This window comes from Rhinopithecus bieti, unplaced genomic scaffold (genome assembly GCF_001698545.2).
Source record: "Rhinopithecus bieti isolate Rb0 unplaced genomic scaffold, ASM169854v2 scaffold_61117, whole genome shotgun sequence".
NCBI lineage: Eukaryota > Metazoa > Chordata > Mammalia > Primates > Cercopithecidae > Rhinopithecus > Rhinopithecus bieti.
The window spans coordinates 3968116-3992393 of record NW_016824934.1 but is presented as its reverse complement, the minus strand read 5'-3'; the positions used below and the strand labels follow the sequence as shown (position 1 = coordinate 3992393).

The window sequence follows — 24278 nt, the reverse complement described above, 5'->3', positions numbered from 1 at the left end:
TCTGCTGGCTGCTGGCAATCCTTGGCCTTCCCTGGCCTGTCCCCACATCACTCGGGTCTCTGCCTCTGTCATCACATGGACTTCTCTCCTATCTCTTTGTGTCCCTTTGTCTCTATGTCTTCAAGTCTCCCTCTCCACATAGGGACACTAGTCATTGGATACGGGGCCACCCTAATCTAATATGACTTCATCTGAACTTGATTTCATCTCTGTAAAGACCCTGTTTCCAAACAAGGTCCCGTTCACAGGTACTGGGAATTAGGACTTGAACATCTCCTTTTTGGGAAAACAATTCAACTCACAACAGATCCTGTCTACCCTGGGGCTCTCATCGGTCCCATGGGACACCTCCAGGCCTCCTCTCTCTTAGAAGACTCAAGAACTTTCGGCTAAGCTCAGCACAGCAGCCTCCTCTTCAACTCATCCCTGAGCAGCTGGTCAGCCACGCCATCCCCAGTCCTTTAGATTTCTCAGGTGGAGGCCAGGTGCAGTGGTTCACACCTGTAATCCCAGCACTTTGGGAGGCTAAAGTGGGTGGATCACTTGAGGTCAGGAGTTCGAGACCAGCCTGACCAATATAGTGAAACCCCACCTCCACTAAAAATACAAAAATTAGCCAGGCCATGGTGGCGCATGCCTGTAGTCCCAGCTACTCAGGAGGCTAAGACAGGAGAATTGCTTGAACCTGGGAGGCAGAGGTTGCAGTGAGCCGAGATCATGCCACTGCACTCCAGTTTGGGCAATAGAGCGAGACTCCGTCTCAAAAAAAAAAAAAAAAAATTTCTCAGGTGGAAGCCAGTCCACTGGGGCCCCATAGTATAGGGATCCTGGCTCCTCTTTCAGAGACATTCTGATGAAGCCACCCTCATAGACTTACTGTGAGAGGCAGGCGCCTTCCACTGTCTTTCCTGCAAGAAGAGGAACATGGCATTCAGTAGGCAATTCCTTTCCCCCTTAATCTCCAACAACCTGACCCTCAGCCATAAGTAGGGCTGTAACAGTTGTAAAAACCTAGGTTTTAAATATTTCCTTATAAAATTTGCATTTTGCTCCAGTGGCTCTGGGATACCCAGCATCTTAACATCTCAGCCGAAACTTCCGTTTTAACAGGATATTACACCCTCTCCTAAGGCCCGAGGAACTGGAGACCAAGCAGCCTTCACAGATGGCCTCCCCAGCTGGTCAGACCAGACCTTCCCCGGGAGAGAGAGGCCTCCGGAGCTCGCCCTAAGCCCAGCTCTGCCTGCTCTGCAGACTCCCCTACAGCAGTAGAATGCTGTGTGGTGGGGAAGGGACCTCAGTGGATCCAGCGGATTGCCACTTCCTCATTCTGTGACCTTATACAAACCATTTATTTGGTTGAGCTTCGTTTTCCTCAGCATAAAATGGACATTAAAAAAAATACAGTCTCAATCTCCCAGAGCCATTTTCAGCATTAAATGTGTACTTGTGACTCAAGTGGATGCAGTGAATATATTCAGCTCCCCGATAACAAGTCTCAGTTGAAGCCTTCTGGCCAGCCCAGGGTGGGGGAAGGTATGGGGGTCTAGTCCTTAGAGAGCTCACGTCGAGTTGGGTGGATGACATGTGCAAGACTGAAAACAGAAATAACAACCGACATTGTGTAACAGCCACCGGGGAGATTCACAGGCTGGCCACGGAGCCCTAGGTACACTGGTGGCCCAATCTGACCTCTGTAGGGATTTGGAGGACGGGAATAATCCTGGTTTGGAATGGAGGTGGGCCTTAGGCAGGGCCCTGAGGAGACTAAGATAAGCTGGGCAGAGGAGAGAGAAGGGCACCATCTCTCCCTGTGGCCTTCCTGTGAAGAAGGCCTGGACAAGTGTGAGTGGCGAATGGAATTACGCATTTGCTCCATTTTAGGTTCATAAGTCAGCCGGCAAAATGATCCAGGGGCTGGTAGCACTTGGCCTTGGCCGCTCATTAGAATCACCCGGGGAGTTGTAAGAACCACTTGATGCCCAGGTCCTGCCCCATAGACTCCCGTGTAATTGGCGTGGGGTTTGGAAGAGCACCCCAGTGGATTCTAATGTGCAGCCATGGTTGAGAACCGTAGTTACCCCTCACACCTCAGCAATATGGCTTCTGTTTAAAAAAAAAAAAAAGTGCTAAGAGAGAAGGCAACTTTAATTTTAAATGTTAAATTGCCAGGGTGGGTTGGTGATGTCAGATTTCCCTGCCACCTTTGCCTGCCTCTAGCCGCTGCCCCCACATTTTCCCAGCTGCTCCAAAAAAGCCAAGCTCCTGCTCAAAACACTTTTTTCCCTTCTCTGAAAAGTCCTGTTCCCAGGAAATTCCTTCCTGACCCTCTCATGTCTCCTGTGGGAACACCTCGTTCTTAATGCTTCGTTCTGCTTCTCAGAAGTGCCCTGATCCTCCAACATCATGCAGTTTTGCTCAAATGTCATCAGGTTGCAGAGAATTTTCTAGAAGGATCAGAGGGAGCCTTCTAAAGAGGCCACTGCAGCAGCGGAGGCCAAGTGGAAAGTATGCCGGATGGGGAGCCAGGATCCCCCAGCCCAAGTGCTGACACTGCCACTCATGTGCTCTCCACTCTGTGCCTTAACTTCCACATCTGTGAAATGGAGTAGCCCAGTGACCTCTGAGGTTCCTCCTTACCCTTCCTCTCTGAGACTTCAGAAACTGCTCCAAGCTGAACACAGCTGGGCCTGAGGTACGGCTCACCTCCCAGACTCTGCTTCCTGGGGCCTCAGCCAAGCCCCAGGCTTCCTGCCTGGTGAGCCACGGGCACAAGGGGCCTTCACAGAGTCTCTGCAGGGCTTTCCTGGGGAGCTGGGGGTGGGGAAGCAAAAAGCCTGTCAGAGCCAACACAGAGGCTTCGTCTGTGTCCAGAGCTGCGGAAGGAGTACACTGAGCAGCCCATAGGGACTCTACCTTGCCTCTCGATTTTTCCATGGCTTTTTCAGAACCTTTCATTTGCTCAAGTAACGCCTCAGCGGTAGAGACCAGTAAGGGCCATTAGCTCAATTTGACATATGAGGAGGCTGAGGTGCTGTGAGGAAAGCGATGCTGGAGGAGGCAGCATGTCAGCGCAGGTAAGAGCATCTGCTGCTCTACCACTTAGCCTTTCCCAGCCTCAGTTTCCTTATCTAAAGTTGCCGATACTCTGGACTGCTCTGGCAGGCCTGCCCATGCTCCTTGGAGAGGACAAGGAGGCCCAGGAACACCTTTGATCTTGAGGTGGGACCCAGGAGCCAAGTCAGTGCACAGGCAGGGCCCCGAGAGATCCATGATGGGTCAGGCACTTTTCTAGAACATTCCATATATCGTCTTGTATTATCTTCACAGCAGTCCTGTCAGTCAGGCATCCTTTGCACCATTCTTCAGAGGGACAACTGGAGGCTGAGAGTTCACACACAGCCAGGGTCCAAACTCGGGTTCCAAGTCATGTTCTTTCCACCACTCTGGGCCATCCTCCTTGGAGGTGGGTCCAGCGCTGGAGAGTTGAGGCAAGCTCTGATTCTGTGTTATCTCCTTGTAGACAGATGGACAGCAGGTCTCAAACTCTTGCCCTCAAGTGACCCTCCCACCTTAACCTCTCAAAATTCTGGGATTTCAGGCTCAGGGCCCAGTACGATGCAGGCAAGGAAACCAGAGAAGAGAAACTACTGAGTTTGAGAAACTTAGGCTTTGAGATCCTCTTCTTTCTTCAACCAGAAGGAATTTTTACCCAGAAATTTTACATGGATTAAAGTTATTAATACATACTTTTTAAAAACCAAGGCAAACTAAAAGAGAGACTTGAACAATTACCAAATCTCTGGAGGGAGAATGTCTTTTATTAAACTTAGAAATGATTGAAGAAATCACAAAGAAAAGATTAGCAGGTTTGACTACAGAGAAATGTAAATTTTCTATATTAGAAAAAGACTGAAAAGGGGCAAGTGGGAAAAATATTTGCAGCATTTAAGGTAGATACATTTAAAAATTATTTGCTTTTATTGATATTCTATCTCTTTCCTAAAATGTTTTGAGGAGGATATATTACATAAAGAGTCCATACAAACTGATAGTTACAAACAAAAAGCCTTATATGTATACAAATAAGCAAGCAGCATGATGAAGCAATTTACATAAAACAAGTTATAACTAGTAAATGGATTTACAGAAAAATGTGCAGGCTTCCTAACCACCAAAGAAATGCAAAGTTAAGTGGAAAGTTTAACTTGACACCCAGAACTCGTGAAGATGTGATAAAATAGCTAGCCCCATACATTGCTGACCTGAGAAAATTGTTACAATTCTCAAGGAAAATAATATGGTGAAAGATATCAAGAACTATGAAAATATTTTTTATATTCAACAGAGTCATTTTAGAACTGGGAATTTATGCCAAAAATTCAACAATTTGAAAAGAGTTATGTGTACAAAAATCCTCATTGCAGTGATTTTTTTGTTTTTTTTTGTTTTTGAGATGGGGTCTCCCTCTGTTACCCAGGTTGGAGTGCAGAGGCGCCAACTCGGCTCACTGCAACCTCTGTCTCCCAGGTTCAAACGATCCTCCCACCTCAGCCCCCTTGCCTCCCAAGTAGCTGGGACTACAGGCACATGCCACCACGCCTGGTTAATTTTTTGTATTTTTAGTAGAGACAGGGTTTTGCCATGTTGGCCAGGCTGGTCTCAAACTCCTGAGCTCAAGAGATCTGCCCACCTTGGCCTCCCAAAATGCTGGGATTACAAGCATGAGCCACCATGCCCAGACTTCATTGCAACATTTTATTTTTTTTAAAGGGAAAAATTTTAAATGACTTAATGTCCTAAAGTAGGGAAATGATTAACTGAAGTTTGCCCCATGCATTCAGTGGAATACAATACAGCCTTTTAAAAGTGTATAAAATGTATGGCAAATAAAATGCCTGTGACAAAATGTTAACTTTAAAAAGCAGAATATGTAACTGCAATATTCAGAATATATAATTCATAATATGAATATAATTATGTGAAAAAACACATGCATACACATATGTGAAAGGCAGGCCTTCCCCCAATGTGTGCAAGGCCTGGGGTGGGGTACAAATGGAGACAACATGCCAAATGCCTAAATATTAAAAAGTAATAATTCAAGCTAACAAGTTGTCAAATCAAATATTTCACCTTCCTACCTTGTGATACATTAAGATGCATATTGTAATCCCTAGGGTAACCAGTAGGAAAATAACTCAACAATTATAGGGTAAAAATGAACAACGAAATTAAAATGGTTTACTAGAAGAATATAAGTTTAACATAAAAGAAAGCAATAAAGGAGCAACATAGAAATAAAACAGACATGAGACATGTAAAAAATAAAGAGCAAAATGATAGATATAAATCCAATAATATCAATAATTACTGTTATTGAGTGAATGTTTGTGTCCCCCACTGTAAATTTATATGTTAAAGCCCTAATTCCCAATATGATGGTATTTGGTGGTAGGGCCTTTGGAAGGTATTAGGTTTAGATAAGGTCACAGTGGTGGGGATGTGATGGGATTAGTATCCTTATAAGAATTGGAAAAGAGACCAGAGGTCTACATTTGAAGACACAGCAAGAAGGCAGCCTTCTGCAAGCCAGGACAAGAGCCCTCACCGGGAACTGAAATTTCTAGCACCTTGATCTTGGACTTCCCAGCCTCCAGAACTGTGAGAAATAAATGTCAATTGTTTAAGCCACTCAGTCTATGGTGTTTTGTTATAGCAGCCCAAGCTAACCAAGACAACTACATTAAATTATAACAACATTATTTATAATTACCCCAAACGCAAAATAACCTAAATGTCTGTCAAATAGTGAATGGATAAACGATGGAATACTAGTCAGCAATTTAAAAGGAACAAACTACTGATAGTTACTTCCATGTGAACAAACTTCAAAAACACTATGCTGAGTGAAGGAAGCCAGATGCAAAAGATGACATGTTATGTGATTTCACTGACATGACATGTCCAAAACAGACAAATCTACAGTGGTTGGTGGGGACTGGCAGTGTAACAGGGATTGACTGCAAATGGCCACAAGGGGTTATTGGGAGGTGATGGAAGTGTTCTATCTAAAATTGGATTATGGAGATTGTTATGGTGATGAACAACCCTGTAAATTTACTAAAAATCATTGCACATTTAAAATGGATGCAATGTATGGTACATGAATTATGCCTCAATAAAGCTGTTTTTAAATGCTAAAATTAAAAAATATTGTGTGCTTATGATAACATCAAGAAATGAAAAGACAGCTCATTAACTCTTTAAAGTACACGTGTGTTTTTTCTGTGATATGTGGTTCAGCTAGGTGCATTTTCTGGCTTCCCATAACACAGGGCTTCACAAACTTTTCCTTAAAAATCCAGATAATAAATACCTTCAACTTTGCAGAGGTATCTGTTGCAATGACTCAACTCTGCTGCTGTTGTTCAGTGAATGAGTGTTGCTGTGTTCCAATAAATCTTTATTTACAAAAACAGACTACTGGCCGGAGAGCTGTAGTTTATCAACCCCTGACAGTGTTTCCCACTGACAAAATCACACAAGAGCAAATGCAAGATCTGCATTATGCTTATATTGTTCCCTGATATACCAGTCATGTTGGAACAGGTTCTCATTTCCAAAACAAGCATTATGGCAGAACAGACTGAACTCGATTGGCTGTTATGAGAGGGAAATGACCTAGTGCCTGTAAAGTCCTAAGTCACTGAGAGATTGGTGGCCCATGGATGTTAGTGATTATTATTAGCTATGTTTTATGGTTGTTGTTGGCATTACATTTGACTATTTATGTGATACACTTAGAACAGTGCTTGTGGCCAGGTGTGGTGGCTCACCCCTGTAATCTCAGCACTTTGGGAAGCTGAGGCAGGTGGATCACCTGAGGTCAGTAGTTCAAGACCAGTCTGACCAACATAGTGAAACCCCATCTCTACTAAAAATACAAAATTAGCTGGGCATGGTGGCACATGCCTGTAATCCCAGCTACTTGGGAGGCTGAGGCAGGAGAATCGCTTGAACCTGGGAGGTGGAGGTTGCAGGAGCGAAACGCCGTCTCAACAACAACAACAATGAAAAGGACGGTGCTTGCAATTTAGTTATTTTTTAAAGACTCCTTTTTGGAGTAGTTTTAGGTTCACAGCAAAATTGCAAGGAAGGTGCAGAGCTTTCCCATATACCCCTGCCCTCACACTTGCACAGCCTCCCCCACTACCACCACCCCACTCCCACCCCCAGAGTGGTGCATTTGTTATGACTGATGAACCTACAATGACGAATCATCACGCAAAGTCTGTATGTTACATTAGGGTGCACTCTTGGTGCTGCACATTCAATGGTTTTGCACTAATGTATACTGACATGTATCCACCATTATCATATCATACGGAATAGTTTCACTGCCCTAAATATCCTCTAGGCTCCACCTATTCATCTCTCCCATCCCGCTAACTCCTGATAACCACTGATCTTTTTACAGTTTCCATAGTTTTGCCCTTTCCAGAATGTCATATAGTTGGAATCATTCAGTAAGTAGCCTTTCAGATTGGCTTCTTTCACTTAAAACCTAGCAATTTAAAAATAAAAGCAGCCCTCATTTTCATCAAATCTAAGACCTATAGCTTATAAAATTGTGGTAAAATACACATAAAGTTTACCGTCTTAATCATTTTACAGTGCACAATTTGGCAGCAGTTAGTATATCCACAGTGTTGTGCAGCCATCACCGCTGTATAGTTTCAGAACATTTTCATTATCCCCAAAGGAAACTCCATTCTTATCAGGTAGTCATTCCCCCTCCTCCCTCTCCTAGTCTCTGGAAGATACTTTAAAAAAAAAAATCACTCCTTCAAACATTTGAGATTACACAGTACTTACAATCAAAAACGTCTTTTTCTTTTTTTTTTTTTCAGGGCAGGGTCTCACTCGGTTGCCCAGGCTGGTGTGCAGTGGCACATTCACAGCTCATTACAGCCTCGACTTCCTGGACTCAAGAGATCCTCCCACCTCAACCTCCCTGGTAGCTGGGACCACAGGCATGTACCACCACACTTTGCTAATTTTTGTATTTTTTGTAGAGATGGGGTTTCTCCATGTTGCCCAGGCTGGTCTCAGGTGATCCGCCCACCTTAGCCTCCCAAAGTGTTAGGCTTACAGGTATGAGCCACTGCACCCAGCCCCCCAAAAATCTTATAATTGTTGTTTATCCTATGGCGTTCCCACATAATTGTCATTGCCTGAATAAGCATACATTTGGTCTTTGCTCTTTAGAGCTATGAGTTCTAAATGAATGCATAATTTTGTCATTCCTACATATTTTATGTGTTGAGTTTAACTGCCTCTAAACTGCCTTCAAGAATGCTATGGCTCAACAAAGAAATGAAGACTCGTTGAATGTGAAGAAGAACGTGAAACCAAGTGGCAGGGCATAAACTCGATATTACTGAGGCAAATATTCACCAACAGAGGCATTGCCATAGTCTGTGCCTCTTCCAGAATCACAACCAGATACTTTATGGGACAGGAAAGGAAGATATAAACAGATGAAGTTGTGCTATGTTTTGTTACTGAGATATGTCTGAAAAGACGGCATGTCACTTATCAAGCAAGGCAACCAAGAGCCAGAGGAATTATGAAATCCTTTGGAATAGCTAATAAACGATTTCAAAGTAAAGGGAGGTTGGTGTATCTGGTTCATGTATCACGTGAGACTATCGTTAAGGTATTATGATTCAGTTTAATGGCAGTATATTTTTTCTTGAGAGTACATAAAATAACAGTACATGTTACAATTGATAGCACCTTAAAATGATAATATAACATTATTATCATCATCACATTGCATTGTTATTTCCACTTACTTGTCTGTTTCTCCCACTGAACTGTCAATGTTTTGAAGAAAAGGAATTTCTCTTATTTGCTACTGTATCCTCAATGCCTTGACAAATGTCTGGTATGTAGCAGAAGCCAACAAATGAACAAACACAATTCATTTGGGAGATGAAGCTCACAAATTTAATTAGTCTTAACTCCTGGTTTTAAGGTTGCTGTGAAAATTAAATGAAAAACAGCTTTTAAAACCTCACCTATTACAGGGCTTGGCACAAAGTAACTACTCAATAAAGACTCATTGGTTGGTTGTCGTTTTTGTACCAGTTAGGATAGTATTTGGCTAAAGTGACAGAAGACCCAAAATATAATGGTGTAAACGAGAGAGAAGTTGATTATCCCTTCAGATAAGCAAAGTGTAGAAGTAAACAGCCCAGGTATGGGAAGATCCATGACCACCAGCATCTCAAGTTCCTTAGTTGTATTACTGTGCCATTCTCATACACAGCATCCACCTTACGGCCCAAAATGGCTGCTTGAGCTCCAGCCATCATGCTCACATTTCAGCTGGAAGGAAGTAGAAAAGGACGGCAGAAGAATGGTACCTCACCATTTATCAATACTTTCTCAGAGTCGTAATGACACTCTATTTAGCTCCCATTGATCAGAACTTGACTACATCTAACATATGGCGTCTAGAAAATTCAGGCTTTTGTTCCTATACACTTTAGATGTTCAAAAAACAAGCAACTGTTACCAGGACAGAGCCCAAAGCTTGGAAGGGGAGGGCTTGGAGTTTGCACTTCCTCACGCCTGCTCCAGGTGGCTCACCACTTGTGGATCCCCTTGGGTGGGCATGGGATGTGGGTGGTGAAGGCACATAGAGAGTCCTAGGATGTGAGACAGTGACAGGAAAAATTGGGGAAGGGCAGACCTGGATTGTCCCAGTGCCCGTTCCCCTCCCACCCCCACCAGGAAGCACCCTGTGTCAGTGTCCTGTGCTAGCCAGGGGCCACTCCTGGGACCTCTGAGCCTACTATAGTCAAGTCAGCAGGTTGCTAGGCTGACTCTGGAACAGGTTGAGCCCTCTGGGGCATATGCCTTCTTCACATTGCTGCAGGAGTCTCTGTGGCAGAAGCCAGAGGCCACAATAGGTGAGGGTTTAGAGGGGTGCAGAGTGCAGGGCAGGGTTGACCTTGGTCCAGGTCAGGCCTGGAGTCTCACCAGGCTGCTGCCTTTCCTACAGAGGGGCCAACAAGGTTGAAATACCATCTGAGTCATCTTGGGCTGCCACAACAAAATATGGTAGACCAGGTGGCTTTAAACAATCAGGGTTTATTCCTCACAGGGTTCTGGAGACTGGGAAGTCCAAGATCATGGTGCTGTCCGATTCAGTTTCTGGTGAGGGCTCTCTGTCTAGCTTGCAGTTGACTGTCTTCTTGTTGTGTCCTCACATGGCAAGGCAGACAGCACTCTGGCTTCTCTTCCTCTTCTCATAAGGGCACTAATCCCATCATGGAGGCCCCACCCTCATGATCTCATCTAAACCTAATTGCCTCCCAAAGGCCCCATCTTCAAATACCATCACCTTGGGGGTTAGGGCTTCACCTAATCTCCAACATGCATTCCATAGCAGACATCTAATTCCATCTGGACCCCTGCTTTGGCCCTGGGTTCCTGCTTTGTCCCTATACTTGGCTGTCCCTTCAGGACATGCCCCGTGGCTGGTGGACTTCTGCTCTAGAAGTGTCAGGCAGGGGAGCTGCACCAGACTGGTGCCTCTGCTGAATGCACAGAGACTGCCCTGGAGGAGGGAGGGTGGCAGCTGCGAGAGTAGGCAGACCCTGCAGCCACATGTCAAGACCACCAGGTTTTACTGCGATGATAAAACCACATAGTGCCTTCTCTTTCCTTTTTTTCATGAGATTGCTGCAAAGTGGGTTGTTAAGAGGAGAACTCTGGAGGGGAAGGAGAGTCCGAGAACTGGTCAGAGAGAGACAGGACAAAGAGGCACAGAGTGAGAGGGAGGCAGAGAGTGGCATGAGGACCGGAAGAGAGTGGGGGACACAGGCATAGACACAGAGAAAGAAGGAGCCAGAGATAGAAAACAGAGTGACAAAGTGGCAGAGATCCAGAGACACATGGAGAGGTGAGGTCAGCAATGCAATGCAGAGAGCACTTGAGGCAAGTGAGGCAGGACAAGGAGGATGGGGAGGACGGGGCATTGGGGGAGGGGAGGCAAAGGGCACGTGGGCCTCATCCTTCTCAGAGGCCCCTTCCCCAACCCAATCCATCCCAAGAGAGGCAGAAACAGCAGCATCCAGGGCAGAGCCGCCCACTGGGTATCCATGTCTCCCCACACTTTTACCTGGCTGCCTGTCTCCTCCAGCCCAACACCTCACCTCCAAGTTGGGGGACCAGGGCTTGAGTGAGGAGGGCTGTAGGACCCCAAGGTCCCAGCTGACAGGGTGGCTGATCTCATGGGTCCAGTATGGCCAAGCCTACAGGCTGGGGATGAGGACCTCTGAAGCCCCTTGTAGCCCCCAGGCTGCCTGGACTGCAGTGAGGAGTCATTCACACTTATGTGCTGTTGGCAAGGAGATGAGATGAGAGCTCAGGGCTGACGGGGTGGTGAAGAGAGTGCTCAGATCACCCTCAGACATCAGCGATGAGTCACCTTCCCCTGGGAGAATGTGGGCTTCCTGACCCAGGTGACTTGAAACATGCCCACTGTGAAGTGGATCAGTGGCCAGGCTGTTCTCTGAGAGCAAGTCCTGCATGTGCAGGGCAGGGCCCAGGGTCCAGGCCTGGCAGGGGCAGGGAGGTGGCTTTCCTAGGACAGAAGTTCTGCTGGGAGGCCTCAGACGGCAGGAGCTTGGTTCTGGACCCAGGATTGGACGTGACCAGAAGCGACCAGGCAGGGCAGGAGACTAGTGTGTGTGCGTGCATGTGTGTGTGTGTGCACATGCATGTGTGTTTGCATGTGTGAGTGCATGAGTGTGTGTGTGCATGTGTGTGTGAGTGTAAGCGTGTATGAGTGTGTGTTAGTGTGTGTCAGTGTATGCGTTTGTGCCTGTGAAAGTGTGTGAATATGCATGACTGTGTGTATGTGAGTGTGTGAGTGTATGTGTGTGTGTGTGTGAGTCAGTCCAGCGCCAGCGCTGTGCACACATACACTGTGTGTGTTTGTGTGTGTGTGGTGTGTGTAGGGGTGCTGGCTGTCAGGGGATCACAGCAAATAGGACAGGAAAACCCACCATAAGCCAGAGGGTGAGGACGGAGGAGAAGCAAGTTCACCTGCAGGAGCGGGCGGGGCCACCTCCTCCCTCTGCCTGCTTCCCCACGTGTCCTCAAGTGAGTGTCGGAGCGAGGCCCTTGGCACTGGCTCTGAGCCATCATGGGGAGTGGCTGGAGCTGCTGCGGCACCTCCTCAGGAAGTTCCCTGGAGCAGGGAAAGGTAACAGTGTTGTTCATAAACGAAGATGGTGATGAGGGAAGCTGGGGCTGACAGGTCCTCTGAGATCGGCTGGTCTGACCCTTGCAGTGTATAGAGAGGGGCAGGCACTGGCCCAGGTCCATCTCCTGACGCCCTGTTGGCTCCCCTTCCACCGCCTCACAGCATCTCTCCTCTGACCTGCCCATGTCTTTCCTGTCCTGTCTCAATGGCTCTCACAACAGCCGTGAGATGTGGGTAGGGTTGTTCCCATTTTATCAGTAGGAAAACTGAGGCCCAGTAGGTGACCTGCACATACTCGGGCCATCTGAGGCAGAGCTGGGCTAGCACTGACAGGGGTCTGGGCTCCCTGTTCGGCGCTCTCTCCACCTCAGCTGTGATGAGGTGGCTCATCTTCCATGTTGGGTGGCCCTCACTAAGCTCACATCCCCAGGCTTCCCTCCCCACCTCTCAGCCCCAGGCAGAGCCTCCCTGTTGTGGCAGAGAAGGCGGTCAACTCTGAGTGGAGCCCCCACTCTGTCTCTCTGACTGGACCACTCCTTCCTCATCTGAGAGATTCATCCCTTTGGTAGAAGTCTTCTTTTCCATGAGCCACTCTTAAATCTGCCCCCGCTTCCTCACCGTCTGCCCCAAGCCATCCTCAGTTCCTGACACCTCAGTGTGGGTGAGTGTGTCAGCCACTAGCCTTCCGTGGCAGGAGGCTTTGGGGGAACCATAGCACAGTGATGCATGGACTAATGTGCAATGAGAATATTTTAGATCTGAGCTATCCTTCCAAGACAGGAACATGTGGCTGCCAGAGGCCAGAGGGCACTGGTTCCCGAAGAGGGGAAAGGAAAGGGAGAAGAGTATTGAAAGGGCACAGAAGATGACAGGGTGGGGGCAAGGACAACCTAGCAGAACTCGAGACATCCTAAGGGCTGGCCTTAGCAGGCCACTGCCCTCTGATCCACAGGGTAAGTCCCTCCCAGGCCCTGGAAGCCCACTTTTGCCCTCTCAGGAGGCCCCGCCCCTAGCACGTTTCTGCAGCACCAGTAACACGTTTCTATTTACCCCTGATTCGCCTGTGTGGCCCGTTCCACCCCACCAAAGTGGGCCTGAGCACCAGATGTGTCCCTCACTCCACTAGGAGATGTGTGGGAGGCAGGGGCAGTCCCATTACCTCATCCCCTAGACCCCAGGCTAGGGGATCCCGGAAACAGGACGGCAGGGCCCTGAATTCATCAACCACCTGCAAACCTGCCCGTCTGGGTTGGGTGCCCAAATCCTGTTTGGGGCCAGCAGGCCAGGGCCCTCGCACAGACAGCACTCAAGAAGGAAGGGCAGCCCAGAGGAGAGGCCCAAGGGTGGCCAGTGAGCAGCCAGAGGGTGACACCGTGGGTAGCTGCCCTCCCCTGCAAGGCAGCCTTTTTAGTTTGTCAAGTAGAGTCAGATGGGTGGCGGAATGGCGGGGGTGGCGCTCAGTTCTGAGGCCTGGAGAGGCTGAAAGGGTTCTGCCTCCAGGGCTTTTGCAGAAGTGCATCCTTCCCAGAGCAACCAGATGAAACTCAGCGGCCCTTAGGACAACCGCTTCCCTCAATGAACCTCCTCCCAAGAAGCTAGCTGTCGTGCCAGTTAGCCACCACCCCAGACAGAGTCCCTGCATGGGGCAGAGTTTCTGAGCAAGCCATCCAGGAGGAGGCCAGCCCCCTCCTGCCCGCTATCTGGTTGCCTTCCAATTCCCGGTCTAATCCCTTGGGGCAGGTTGTGGATGTGGTTTTGCAAATCACCTGGCACCAGTCATAACAGCTTTATGCGGAAAGAACTGCCTGGACCCTTTCTTTCCTCCAAGGAGCTCTGAGAGAGGCAGGTGCCAGAGCTCCTCGGGATGACACCTGCCTCTCTCAGAGCTCCTTTGGTATACTGGATCTCAAGGCAGGATTTCTTCATTCATTCAGTAAACATTTATTGAGTGCCTGCTGTGTACCAGGCTTTGATAATGCAGGGGATATACAGTCCCAACCCTTGCGGAGCCTTAGAAGTAACCCATGATTACAATCAAATCGGTGAGAGCAGGGTGTTCTGGGAGCTCTTGGGGATCCTGACTCAGGACTGGGGGTCAGGGAAGATCGCCTTAGAACATGGACACCTAAGACAATGGCCGAATGATGTTCGTTAAGCAAGAGGGGAGCAGGGAAGAGCCTTCCAGGTAGAGAGGATGGCCTTGCAAAAGTGGGTGTGGTGCTTTCCAGAAACTGCTCCCAGAGCAGGTGCTGGAGAGAGAGGGACACGGAGATACCCAAGAGCCACTCACAGAGGGCCTGGCAAGCCTGGCGTGTTTATACCTGTCTCCAGTCTTCAGCCAGAATTTTTCTGGGCCTCCAACTCCAGCAGGAAACCCAGTGGGAAAGAGTTATTTCCTGCCCTCAGAGAGAAGAAGAAAACAAAAACCCCAGCAATTTCTGCCTAACCCCAGAATGTGAAAGTTGACTCCTGCTGGCTGGGGTGACAAGGGATGAGAGACTTTTCTCTTTCAAAAACAGCGCTTATGCTTTTCTGTTTAGAAAGGTAACATGCACCCTATGTAGAAAAGTGTACAGAGGAAGGTAAAATCACTTAGAATCTTCATGTGGAAATAACCAATAAAATATTTTGTTTTCCTTCCAGTCTTTCTTTGTTTTTTTTTTTAAATGCACTTCTGCATTTGTTACATAGCTGTGGCAAAATTATATATACAATTTATTACCTGTCTTGTTCCCTTAATGTCTGTTTTAATGTTATTACAAATTCTTCGTGGTGTTTTTTTTTTTTTTTTTTTTTTAAATGGAGTCTTGCTCTGTCGCCTAGCCTGGAGTGCAGTGGCGCAATCTCAGCTTACTGCAACCTCTGCCTCCCGGGTTCAAGCGATTTTCCTGCCTCAGCCTCCTGAGTAGCTGGGACTACAGGCGTGCGCCACCACGCCTGGCTAATTTTTGCATTTTTAGTAGAGATGGGATTTCACCATGTTGGTCAGGCTGGTCTTGAACTCTTGACCTCAGGTGATCCACCCGCCTCAGCCTCCCAAAGTGCTGGGATTACAGGAGTGTGAGCCACTTTGCCCGGCCAAATTCTTCATTTTTAAGGGCTGTATAGTATGCTGCCATATGGCTGTATCATAGTTGACTGAAGTTCCCTCCTGGGCACCCTTTCCATTGTAGTTTTCCTGGACTTTCCTAGGGTTCCCCCTCAGCCCACAAGACCCCAGCCCTCAGCAGCCCCAGAACAGCAGTGCCAGAGCCAGCCAGGCTTTGGAGTCACCTGGGGGGCCTGGGGAAGGCTCACAGGCTTCGAATAAGAATTGAGAATGTGGGGCTGGGCGTCTACATTTTTAAAAAGCCCCTCAGGATGCTGTGAAGCCACTCCCAGATCAGCATTTGGAAGATGCGGTTTTAAAACCTTCTAGGTTGCATAGCACCTGCATAGCCACATGGACTTGATATAGCTCATTTTAAATTCGACAAATCATACCTATTTTGCAGAATTGCTGGGAAAAATAGAGATATGTCTTGTGAAGTTCAGGGGCTGGCATATCTTAGGTGCTCAAAAAAATTGTAACTGCAGTTGTTATAATTCCAGGCAGAAGCCTTTGCAATGTGTCCCACTCAGAAGGACACTCTTGGTTCCTATACCCATCCCAGGAAGTGATTGCCTGCCTTAGGACCCAGTTCTCCTCATTCTCTTTTGCATCAAATACAGAATCTATGCTCACCTTTTCACAAACACATCTACTGTAGGGCAGTCAATAGAAAAAAATCAAGCTGGGAGCAGTGCCTCATGCCTGCGTGAATGGGTGGCTCATCCCAGCACTTTGGGAGGCTGAGGTGGGAGGATTGCATGAGGTCAGGAGTTCGAGACCAGCCTGGGCAACATAGTGAGACCTCATCTCTACAAATAATAAAAGTAAAAAAAAAAAAAAATAGCTATTGTGGTGGTTCACACCTGTAGTCCTAGCTACGAGGGAGGTTGAGGCCAGAGGATCGCTTGAGCCCAGGAGTTGGAGGCTGCAGCATGAGCTATGATCATACCATCACACTCCAGCCTGAGTGACAGAGACTCTGTCTCAAAAAAAAAAGTGACCCAAATCAGAACACATTGCCCGTGAGCCAGAATATGTATAATCAGGACTGTTCCATATGGCATATGGTATTAGATGACCAGGAAGGACCTGCAGTAGGTGGAGAGGTTCTAAACAGATGGTGAGGGGCTGTCGGAATCCCTCCTCCTATCTAATCAAGGAGGAGGTCAAACTTGAGGAAGGAAAAGAGGGAAATTAACCTTTATGAAAGTGTCAGCTCCAAGTGTACCGTGGTTGTCGTGGTACAAACCAGTGGTACAAACTGTTATTGGTTGCTGAGGAGCTGAGCACAGACATTGAGAGTGAGCACTTAGAACAATTTTACAGCAATTTTACATTGACATTACCACAGTACCCAAGTGTGTGATCGTTTTTTTGGAAATTAACTTTTATTGCATTTTACAAAAGCATTGATCTGTGACTGATTATATATTTTAAAAATCGATTCTTCCCCACAGAGAGCTTGAGAGGCACTGGCTTAGAGACTGATATTATGAGATCTCACACCACCTCTGCAAGGTCTTGAATTAGGGGCTCCGTCACTTCTCCTATTGTCCCTCTCAGGAAGACAGCACCCGTCCCATGCTTGCTTGCCAGGCTTTGGCCAGAGGAAGGCAGCCCTGTTCCCGGGTCCCCCATCCCACATCAACCACAAGGCAGTGGTCAAGACTCCCCAGGAAGAACCCAGGCAGAGTTTGGAGGATCTAGATTTCCCTAGGAGGACAGAGGTGTGAGACCCCCAGGACAGTCCGATGTGGGGGACTGGCATGTTCCTGAGGCTTTACGGGAAGGAAAATCCCTAGATAATTTCTCCCCTTTGGTTTAGAATCACCCCTCCTCATCAGGGAGCTTTCTCTTGTGTCTGCTCTCAGTCCCTGCTGCTGGAGCTGATCCTGCTCCATGCTGAGGCTGGTGCTAGCTGCTCTGGGGGCACATGCAATGGAGATATTTTTGTTAAGCACTTACTCTCATTAACTCATTTACTTTTCCCATGATCTCATGAGATAGGTCCTATTTTTATGTCTGACACTGTGACCTGCTTTCAAGAAGCTTACAGTGTAGTTGGGTCTATGAGACCCTTGCAGAATCCCAGCAGAAGCAGGTAGTCCAGAGTGTGTGGCCCAGGAACCTAGAGGAAGGAGGGACACTGGGAGGAGGCAGTCAGCCCCAGGCCTTGCTCCTGGCTCCACGTGCTCCCCTGGGAGGATGCTCATATCCTGTGTTTCTGCCTCCTCCCTCCCCAGATGTGCTCTCACTCCTCCTCTCCCTGGAGGCCTCAGAAAAGTGGCTATTGTTTCCTCCCACACAGAGAGCTTGGGGACCCATGAAACCCCTCTCACTGTTTTGGGGGCAGCTCAGGTTCCCAGCAGTGATAGGGTTGGGTGGTGCCCCTCAGCCTTCCAACTGCACCTTTTATATGGGTGTTTCCTTCCAGAAGGGTCTGCATTAGGAATCTAGAGGAAGGAGCCCTGCTGGAGTCCTTCCTCTTTCCCATTCTCCTATTCCCTACCTCCTACTTCTGGTATTCCGTGCTCTTTGGATGGGGCAGAACAGGGCAGAGCAAGTGATATCAGGACAGCCCAGCCAGTGTCCTGCTGTCTTAAGCTCTCAGTGGCGAGTCACTGAAACTCTCAATGTGCTCATCCAATAAAGGGGAGTTTGAGGATCTAATAGGAAATGGCTGTGGAAGCTCTGCTAGCTTAAGTGGCTCTGTCTGGGTTGGCTTCCCTCTCATTCTAGGCTTATTCAATTCTTTTTTTTTTTTTTAGACGGAGTTTTGCTCTTTTGCCCAGGCTGGAGTGAAGTGGCATGATCTCGGCTCACGGAAACTTCCGCCCCCTGGGTTCAAGCGATTCTCCTGCCTCAGCCTCCCGAGTAGCTGGGATTATAGGTGCCTGTCACCATGCCCAGCTAATGGTATTTTTTTGTATTTTTAGTAAAGACGGGGTTTCACCATGTTGGCCAGGTTAGTCTTGAATTCCTGACCTCAGATGATCTACCTGCCTCGGCCTCCCAAAGTACTAGAATTATAGGCGTGAGCCACTGCACTTGGCTGACTTACTCAATTCTTTCAGCCTCCAAAGCTCGGCTCAAGTCCACTGCCTCCAGGAAGATGTCTCTGACTACACAAGTGTGGGCCCATTCCTCAGCCTGGAGGGTTACTGTCCACACTTAGTGACACGAGGCTGTGTTCCATCAGCCCTAGAGAGTCATGGGGACACCAGCTAACCCTATCATGACCACGGGCTGGAATCCACCATGCTGCCCCACAGCCCCAGGCCCCACGCAAGCTCAGGCCTGCTCTGCTCAGAACTTCTACGCTTTAGGACTTGCTGGTTTTTCATGTGCTTTACCTGGGATCACCAGATATGGGGGAATCTCTTACCTCAAAGGGAGACAGTTTGAGAAGAGATCTTTGTTATTCTCACCACGCTGGTGAGGAAACTAAGGAAGGACCTGGGCAAGGTCACAGAACTGGTTTATGGATTGCAGATTCAGGACTCGACCCGAGTTCGATGCTCCCAATATACCGCAGGCTGCCACATTCGCCCAGGGCCTGAAGAAAGCCACACAACACAAGTGTGTGCACCTGGGGCTCATTAGACCTCTCAGTGGGCTTTTGCCTTTTCTTTGCTTCACCAATTGCTCCTCCTGGCATTCCCAGCCTCTCCCAGAACCCTCCCACAGCCCCACAGGGAGCCGGGCAGAGACAGTGATGGCTGGAACAGACCCTACACACTACATATACGGGGATCCCAGGCCGCAGCAGGTGGGGCTTTGCTCTTGGCAGGACAAACAGTCCCGGTTCCGAAAGGCCCCAGCAGCCAGGACAGAGTTTTAAATAGCAAGCGACAGGCCGATTGTGAGGCCCGGTTTAAATTAGTTGTCAGGGCTTCATTGAATCAGGTTTAATCGTTGATTGGTGCTGAAATGATGAATGAGATGTGGCTTTAAATAGGAAGCATAAGTGTTTCAACCTCACCCTGGGCTGGAACTGCAGGCATGATCTGGTGTCCTCTTATTCAAAGAGTTCTCTGGAGGAGGAGAGGCAAGAGGCGGAGCGACTGAGCGGCCTGGGCTGGCCTGGGCTGCTGCACCTGTTTCTGGGTGGGCTAGTGCTCCAGGACAGATATAAGGATCACCTGATGGAGGCTCAGGGACATAAGGTCTCAATAATTCAATCAATCAATCCTTCTTCATCCCATCTGTCCACCATTTTCCTTACAATCCTTTGACCAAGGGTGCTTATTCCCATCTGTGCCTTTGCAGGGGTCCCCAGACCAATCTTCCTGGAGTTAACAGAGGAAGTAGGGGGACAAGGCAGAAAGGAAAAGTCCACCATTCTTGGGAGGTCCTGCATTTGGAACTCACTCTGTCCCTCATCAACTGTATGGCTTTGAAAAGTCATATGAGCTCTCTGAGCCTCAGTTTCCACATCTGTAAACTAAGATAAAGCTTGCCCTGCCTCCCTCCTCCAAGGAGCTGTTGAGGGATCACGAGGGTTAAGGTGGGAAGGAGCTCTGAAAACTGTGATTGCCGCATTACTGATGAATGATCAGCACCTCCCCTACCTGGCCCTGGGCCAAGCTGGGGTCAATGGAGGGTGGAGTGTGAATGAGGAAAGGGAGCCCCTGTGTGCCTTTTGGAGCCCATGGGCTCCCCTCACTGGCCCCCAAAAGGTCACTGCCTACTCAGTGGTGGTTTGGTACCTTCCCCAGGGTTGCTGGACAGTTCCAGTTCTCTGGGCCAGGGCCGGGTTCCCCACCCACCCTTCTCACTTGGGACCTGCCTGGTGGGTTCCCCCGGCTGCATCTTCCATCTCCAGCTTCCTCTCCACTTGGCCCCTGGAGCCAAGTGGGGCAGTCAGAAGAGAGGGCAAGAGAAGCCCCACAGAGCCAGGGTTGTAGACGCCAGTCTTCTTGGGAGAGGAAGCTGGAGGGCTGATTTCTGGGTTTGCCTCCCAAAGCTGGAAGAATGACAGCAGGTGGGAAGCAAGGACCAGCAACTGGTGAGGGAAAGCTGGGTATCTCCAAGAAGGCACTGGAAACCTCCACAGTGGTGTTCCTGGGGCTGAGGGCTGCAGCAGCTGCTGCTAGTAATACCCTCCTGAGAGGGCCAGGTAGTAGCCCTCATACCCATGTCAGCTGGCTCCTGCCACCCCTGGCTACACCAGACTCAGCAGAGTCCTCTTCATTAAGAAGGCAACTGTCCTGAAATGCCACATTCTTCATGATGTCACTCCCAGAGTTGGTCAGCAGCTCCCTATGGCCTGTGGGGTGGCACCAAAGCCCCTGAGCTTACTATGACAGTCCTCATGGCCAGCTCCACCTGTGGGTTTCCCCTCTCCATTTGTACTTTCAGCGGCAGAGGGGTGCACTGAGTGGACACAGGATTCCACCCTGGAGTCCAAGCTCACATGTCTTGTTTTTGGTTTTTGAGACAGGGTCTTGCTCTGTCGCAGGCTCGCCCGTCTTGTCTTTGCTTCCTCACTAGCTGTTATCTGGCCCCAGCCTCCTCACCTGCTGGCATGAGGAATATTTGCCCCAGAGCAGGGCCATGAGGGGTTGGGAGGGGATGGGAGTAGTTGGGAGACGGGCTCAGGACAGCTGCACAAGGTCCACCTAAGGAGCTCAGGAAGGGTGTGTTTAATTTCTTTCCTCAACTTGCAGGCTTGGTGGGATTGTTCAAGGAAAGAATCTACAGGGGGAAATGTGCTTCTGAAAACTTTTAAGAACTACACAAATTCTGGCCTCAGGAGCCCCCTTCTCCTGGATTTCAAGCAAAGGGGCCTGTGCACTCCAGTAGGGCCTCCCAGCTGAGGTGTGGGCCACCTTCCTCCACCCCCAACATCCTCCAATTCCTACCCATTTCTCTCCCACCCTCCAGATCAGTGGCCTTTGGTTCCCTGTGGACACTAGCAGTCCTTTCTGCACCTGCACACCTTCTCTGCTCTCTGTCTTCGAGATGTGTGCCATTTCGTCTTCTACCCTCAACTGTGTTTTGAGTGTTACCACCTCCAGGATGGGGGATTTGAATCACCCTTGTTATGTTGTAAAGGGTGGGAAGACTCCAGCTGACCCCAGGGTGCATGCGGAGGTAAAAAAGAGATAAAACACTTTTGTTTTGTTTTGTTTTGTTTTGGTTTTTGGAGACAGAGTCTCACTCTGTCACCCAGACTGGAGTGGAGTGGCGTGATCTCGGCTCACTGCAACCTCCACCTCCCAGGTTCAAGCAATCTTCCCACCTCAGCCTCCCAAGCAGCTGGGAGTACAGGCGTCCACAACCACACCTGGCTACTTTTTTTGTATTTTTAGTAGAGACAGAGTTTCACCATGTTGGCCAGGCAGTCTCGAACTCCTGACCTCGAGGTGCACCTGCCTCAGCCTCCCAAAGTGCTGGGATTACAGGCGTAAGCCACTGAACCTGGCCAATGAAATACTTGTCTATTTTTATGTTTTTTTTTTTTTCTCTTTAGCTTAAAAAAGTTTATTAGGGCTGGGGAGTAGGCTACAGAGGAGATGCTTTTGAAGAGAAAAAATCACAACCCTGAAAATTCTCGTGAAGGACAGAAGGCTCAGGAAACAAGCTCCCCGAAAAGGTGGCCAGGGTGCCAGAGCACGTGACCTGTTTTTCACTGTTTCTGAGCCCTCTCTGCCTGCATCATTGTGCGTTCCTCCCAGACATGTGAAGCTGGCATTACTGGAATGCCCACTTGCGTTGATGGGGGAAACGAAAGTAGGTATTGTAATTCCCACTCCATAGAAAAGGGGCCAAGGTTTGGAGAGGTTAAATACTATTGATGATAAAATGACAATAGCTACCATTGGCTGAGAGCTAATTGTGTGCAGGCTCTGGGGGAAGTGCATTTGAGACATCCTCTCATTGAGTCCCTTAGCCATCTGGCAATGTAGACACAATCGCCTCCATTTGATGGAAACTCAGAGATGTTAAGAAATGAGTCCACATTTAGGAAGTGGCAGGGCTGGTTCTAGGACAAGGACAGGGGCAGCCAAGGGTCATCTGGGGCCACCTTCTCATCTCTGAAGAACAGACATGGCCAAGGGCAGAGCTCTGGCTTTCCTCTCTCTGCCTGGAGTTAGATTTAGGAGTTATAGGACCCATAGATGAAAGTGACAGAGAGGTAGGTTTTAGTTCAACCCCTAAAAACATTTTAGATGAGACTTTCCTTAGAAATAAGGAACACCCAAGGAGTTCAAAGTCTGGATGAACCTTCTACTTGGAGTGTTATAGAAGAGACTCCTCCTGTGCCTGGGACAGACAGGGCTTGGTCTCAGAGCTGGAAGACCACATCCCAGCGCTACCACTGACCTACTCATGTCATGACTTTGAGCCAACTACTTGACCTCTCTGAGCCACAGTTTCCACATTTGTAAAAATGGGAAAGTAAGGCCTTTCCAAAAAGGTTGTTGTGTGGATTCTGAAATATGAAATAACAGATGCAAAAGCACTCCTGGTTTGACCCAGGGTTGGCATCTGGTAAATACTGGCTGGATCTGAATCTAAACCAGGTGGGGGCTGGGATCAGAGGACAGTGACAGTTCCTTGCCACTCTGAGTGTCTATGACTTCCATCACCAAACTGACCATGGGCCCTGCTTATTGTATCTGCCACAGGTAGACAAACACCCAGGTGAGGATGTACCCACAGGATTGAGAAGAGACCTGCTAAGAGTATTCAGTTTAACTGCAGCACCATGTCCTTGGTTCAACTTCTTTTTGGAGGAGAGCGTGGAGAGAGGAGGGGAAATCTTATGATCCATCTGAAGTGGAAAGAAAGCTCTTATCTCATTTCCTTCTCAGAATTACATGTGATGGCTGTGACTCGGCGGTGGATGTGCTGGGGAGAGTAACGGGAACTGACAGAGGCCTGGGCCACGTTCTCTAGTCCTCTTCCCACAGAGGCATCCAGAGAAGGGGAATTGGGCCCTCTTTCCTGTGCCAAAATAAACTCGCATTGTTTCCAGCTCCACGAGAGGCCTGGAGTGAAGCAGCCTTTGCCAAACCCTAAAAGGAAGGAAGGCTGAGCGGGGGGAGGGAGGGGGGCCCTGGATCGGGGGATGCATCCACCACCTCACTTTCTCCTGACTTTCTGAAAACTCCATGTGGGCAAGCTCTAAAGCTAATCTCAGAGGGCACTGTGAAAATCTGTGCTTTTAGGGGAGAAAGAAAGGACTGGAACTCCCATTTGTTAAGGGTCTACTATGCAGTAGGTACTTTGTTCATTAAGACTCATACTGGTGGGCTGGAGGCACATGAAGACCTGGGTTCAAATTCTGACCCTGACCCCATTTGCTAACTATACGACCTGGGCAGCAAAGAACTCTGAGCTTCCATTGCTCGCAGGTAAAATGGGCCTGTTACGTAACAGCAGTACTTCGGAGAGGTGTTGTGAAGGTTAAATCGGGTAATGTGGTAATGTATGTAAAGTTCTCAGCATAGTACAGGGGATACAAATGTACTCAATATACATGAGTTATTATTACTGTTATACAGCTGCTACTCATAATAATATCATTTTAAAACTTTCATGAAAATGCTGAGAGGTAGGTATCGTTAAATAAACATGACAGGTATGGAACGTGGAGGCTCAAGAGAGGTTGAGGCACTTTTTCAAGGTCTAACAGTTAATGAGCGGTAGGCTCAGGATTCAAACTCGGGTCTGCCCAGCTTGAGGGCCATATGTGTCGCACCTGCAACTGAGATGAGGGCTGACTGGGTTTTCTGATACAGATGCCAAGTCGTTCTGAGACTGGAAAGCTGGAAAACAGCAAAAACAGAGACTGCCGGGCATCACTTTCATGGCCCAACTGCTCCCCAGACTTCATAGGCTCAGCCACTCTCCAGCCGGGCCTGGCTGACCACCAAAGCCTACCGTTCTCCT

At 48.5% G+C, this 24278-nt stretch overlaps 1 protein-coding gene across 7 annotated transcripts in view; it reads right to left on the bottom strand.

Annotated features, from left to right (window-relative positions):
* SOCS5 (suppressor of cytokine signaling 5) overlaps window positions 1–24278 on the bottom strand; it is a 171581-nt gene that overhangs the window by 23018 nt on the left and 124285 nt on the right. For 3 of the 7 annotated variants that reach the window (XR_001883496.1, XR_001883498.1, XM_017862737.1), the window contains one exon: window positions 878–908. The exons of the other annotated variants lie outside the window; for them this stretch is intronic. Coding sequence is in view for 1 of the 3 variants with exons in the window: in XM_017862737.1 (XP_017718226.1) it covers window positions 878–908 (31 nt within the window). In the remaining 2 variants the exon portion in view is untranslated. The remainder of the gene's footprint in view (window positions 1–877; window positions 909–24278) is intronic. 7 annotated transcript variants of the gene reach the window in all.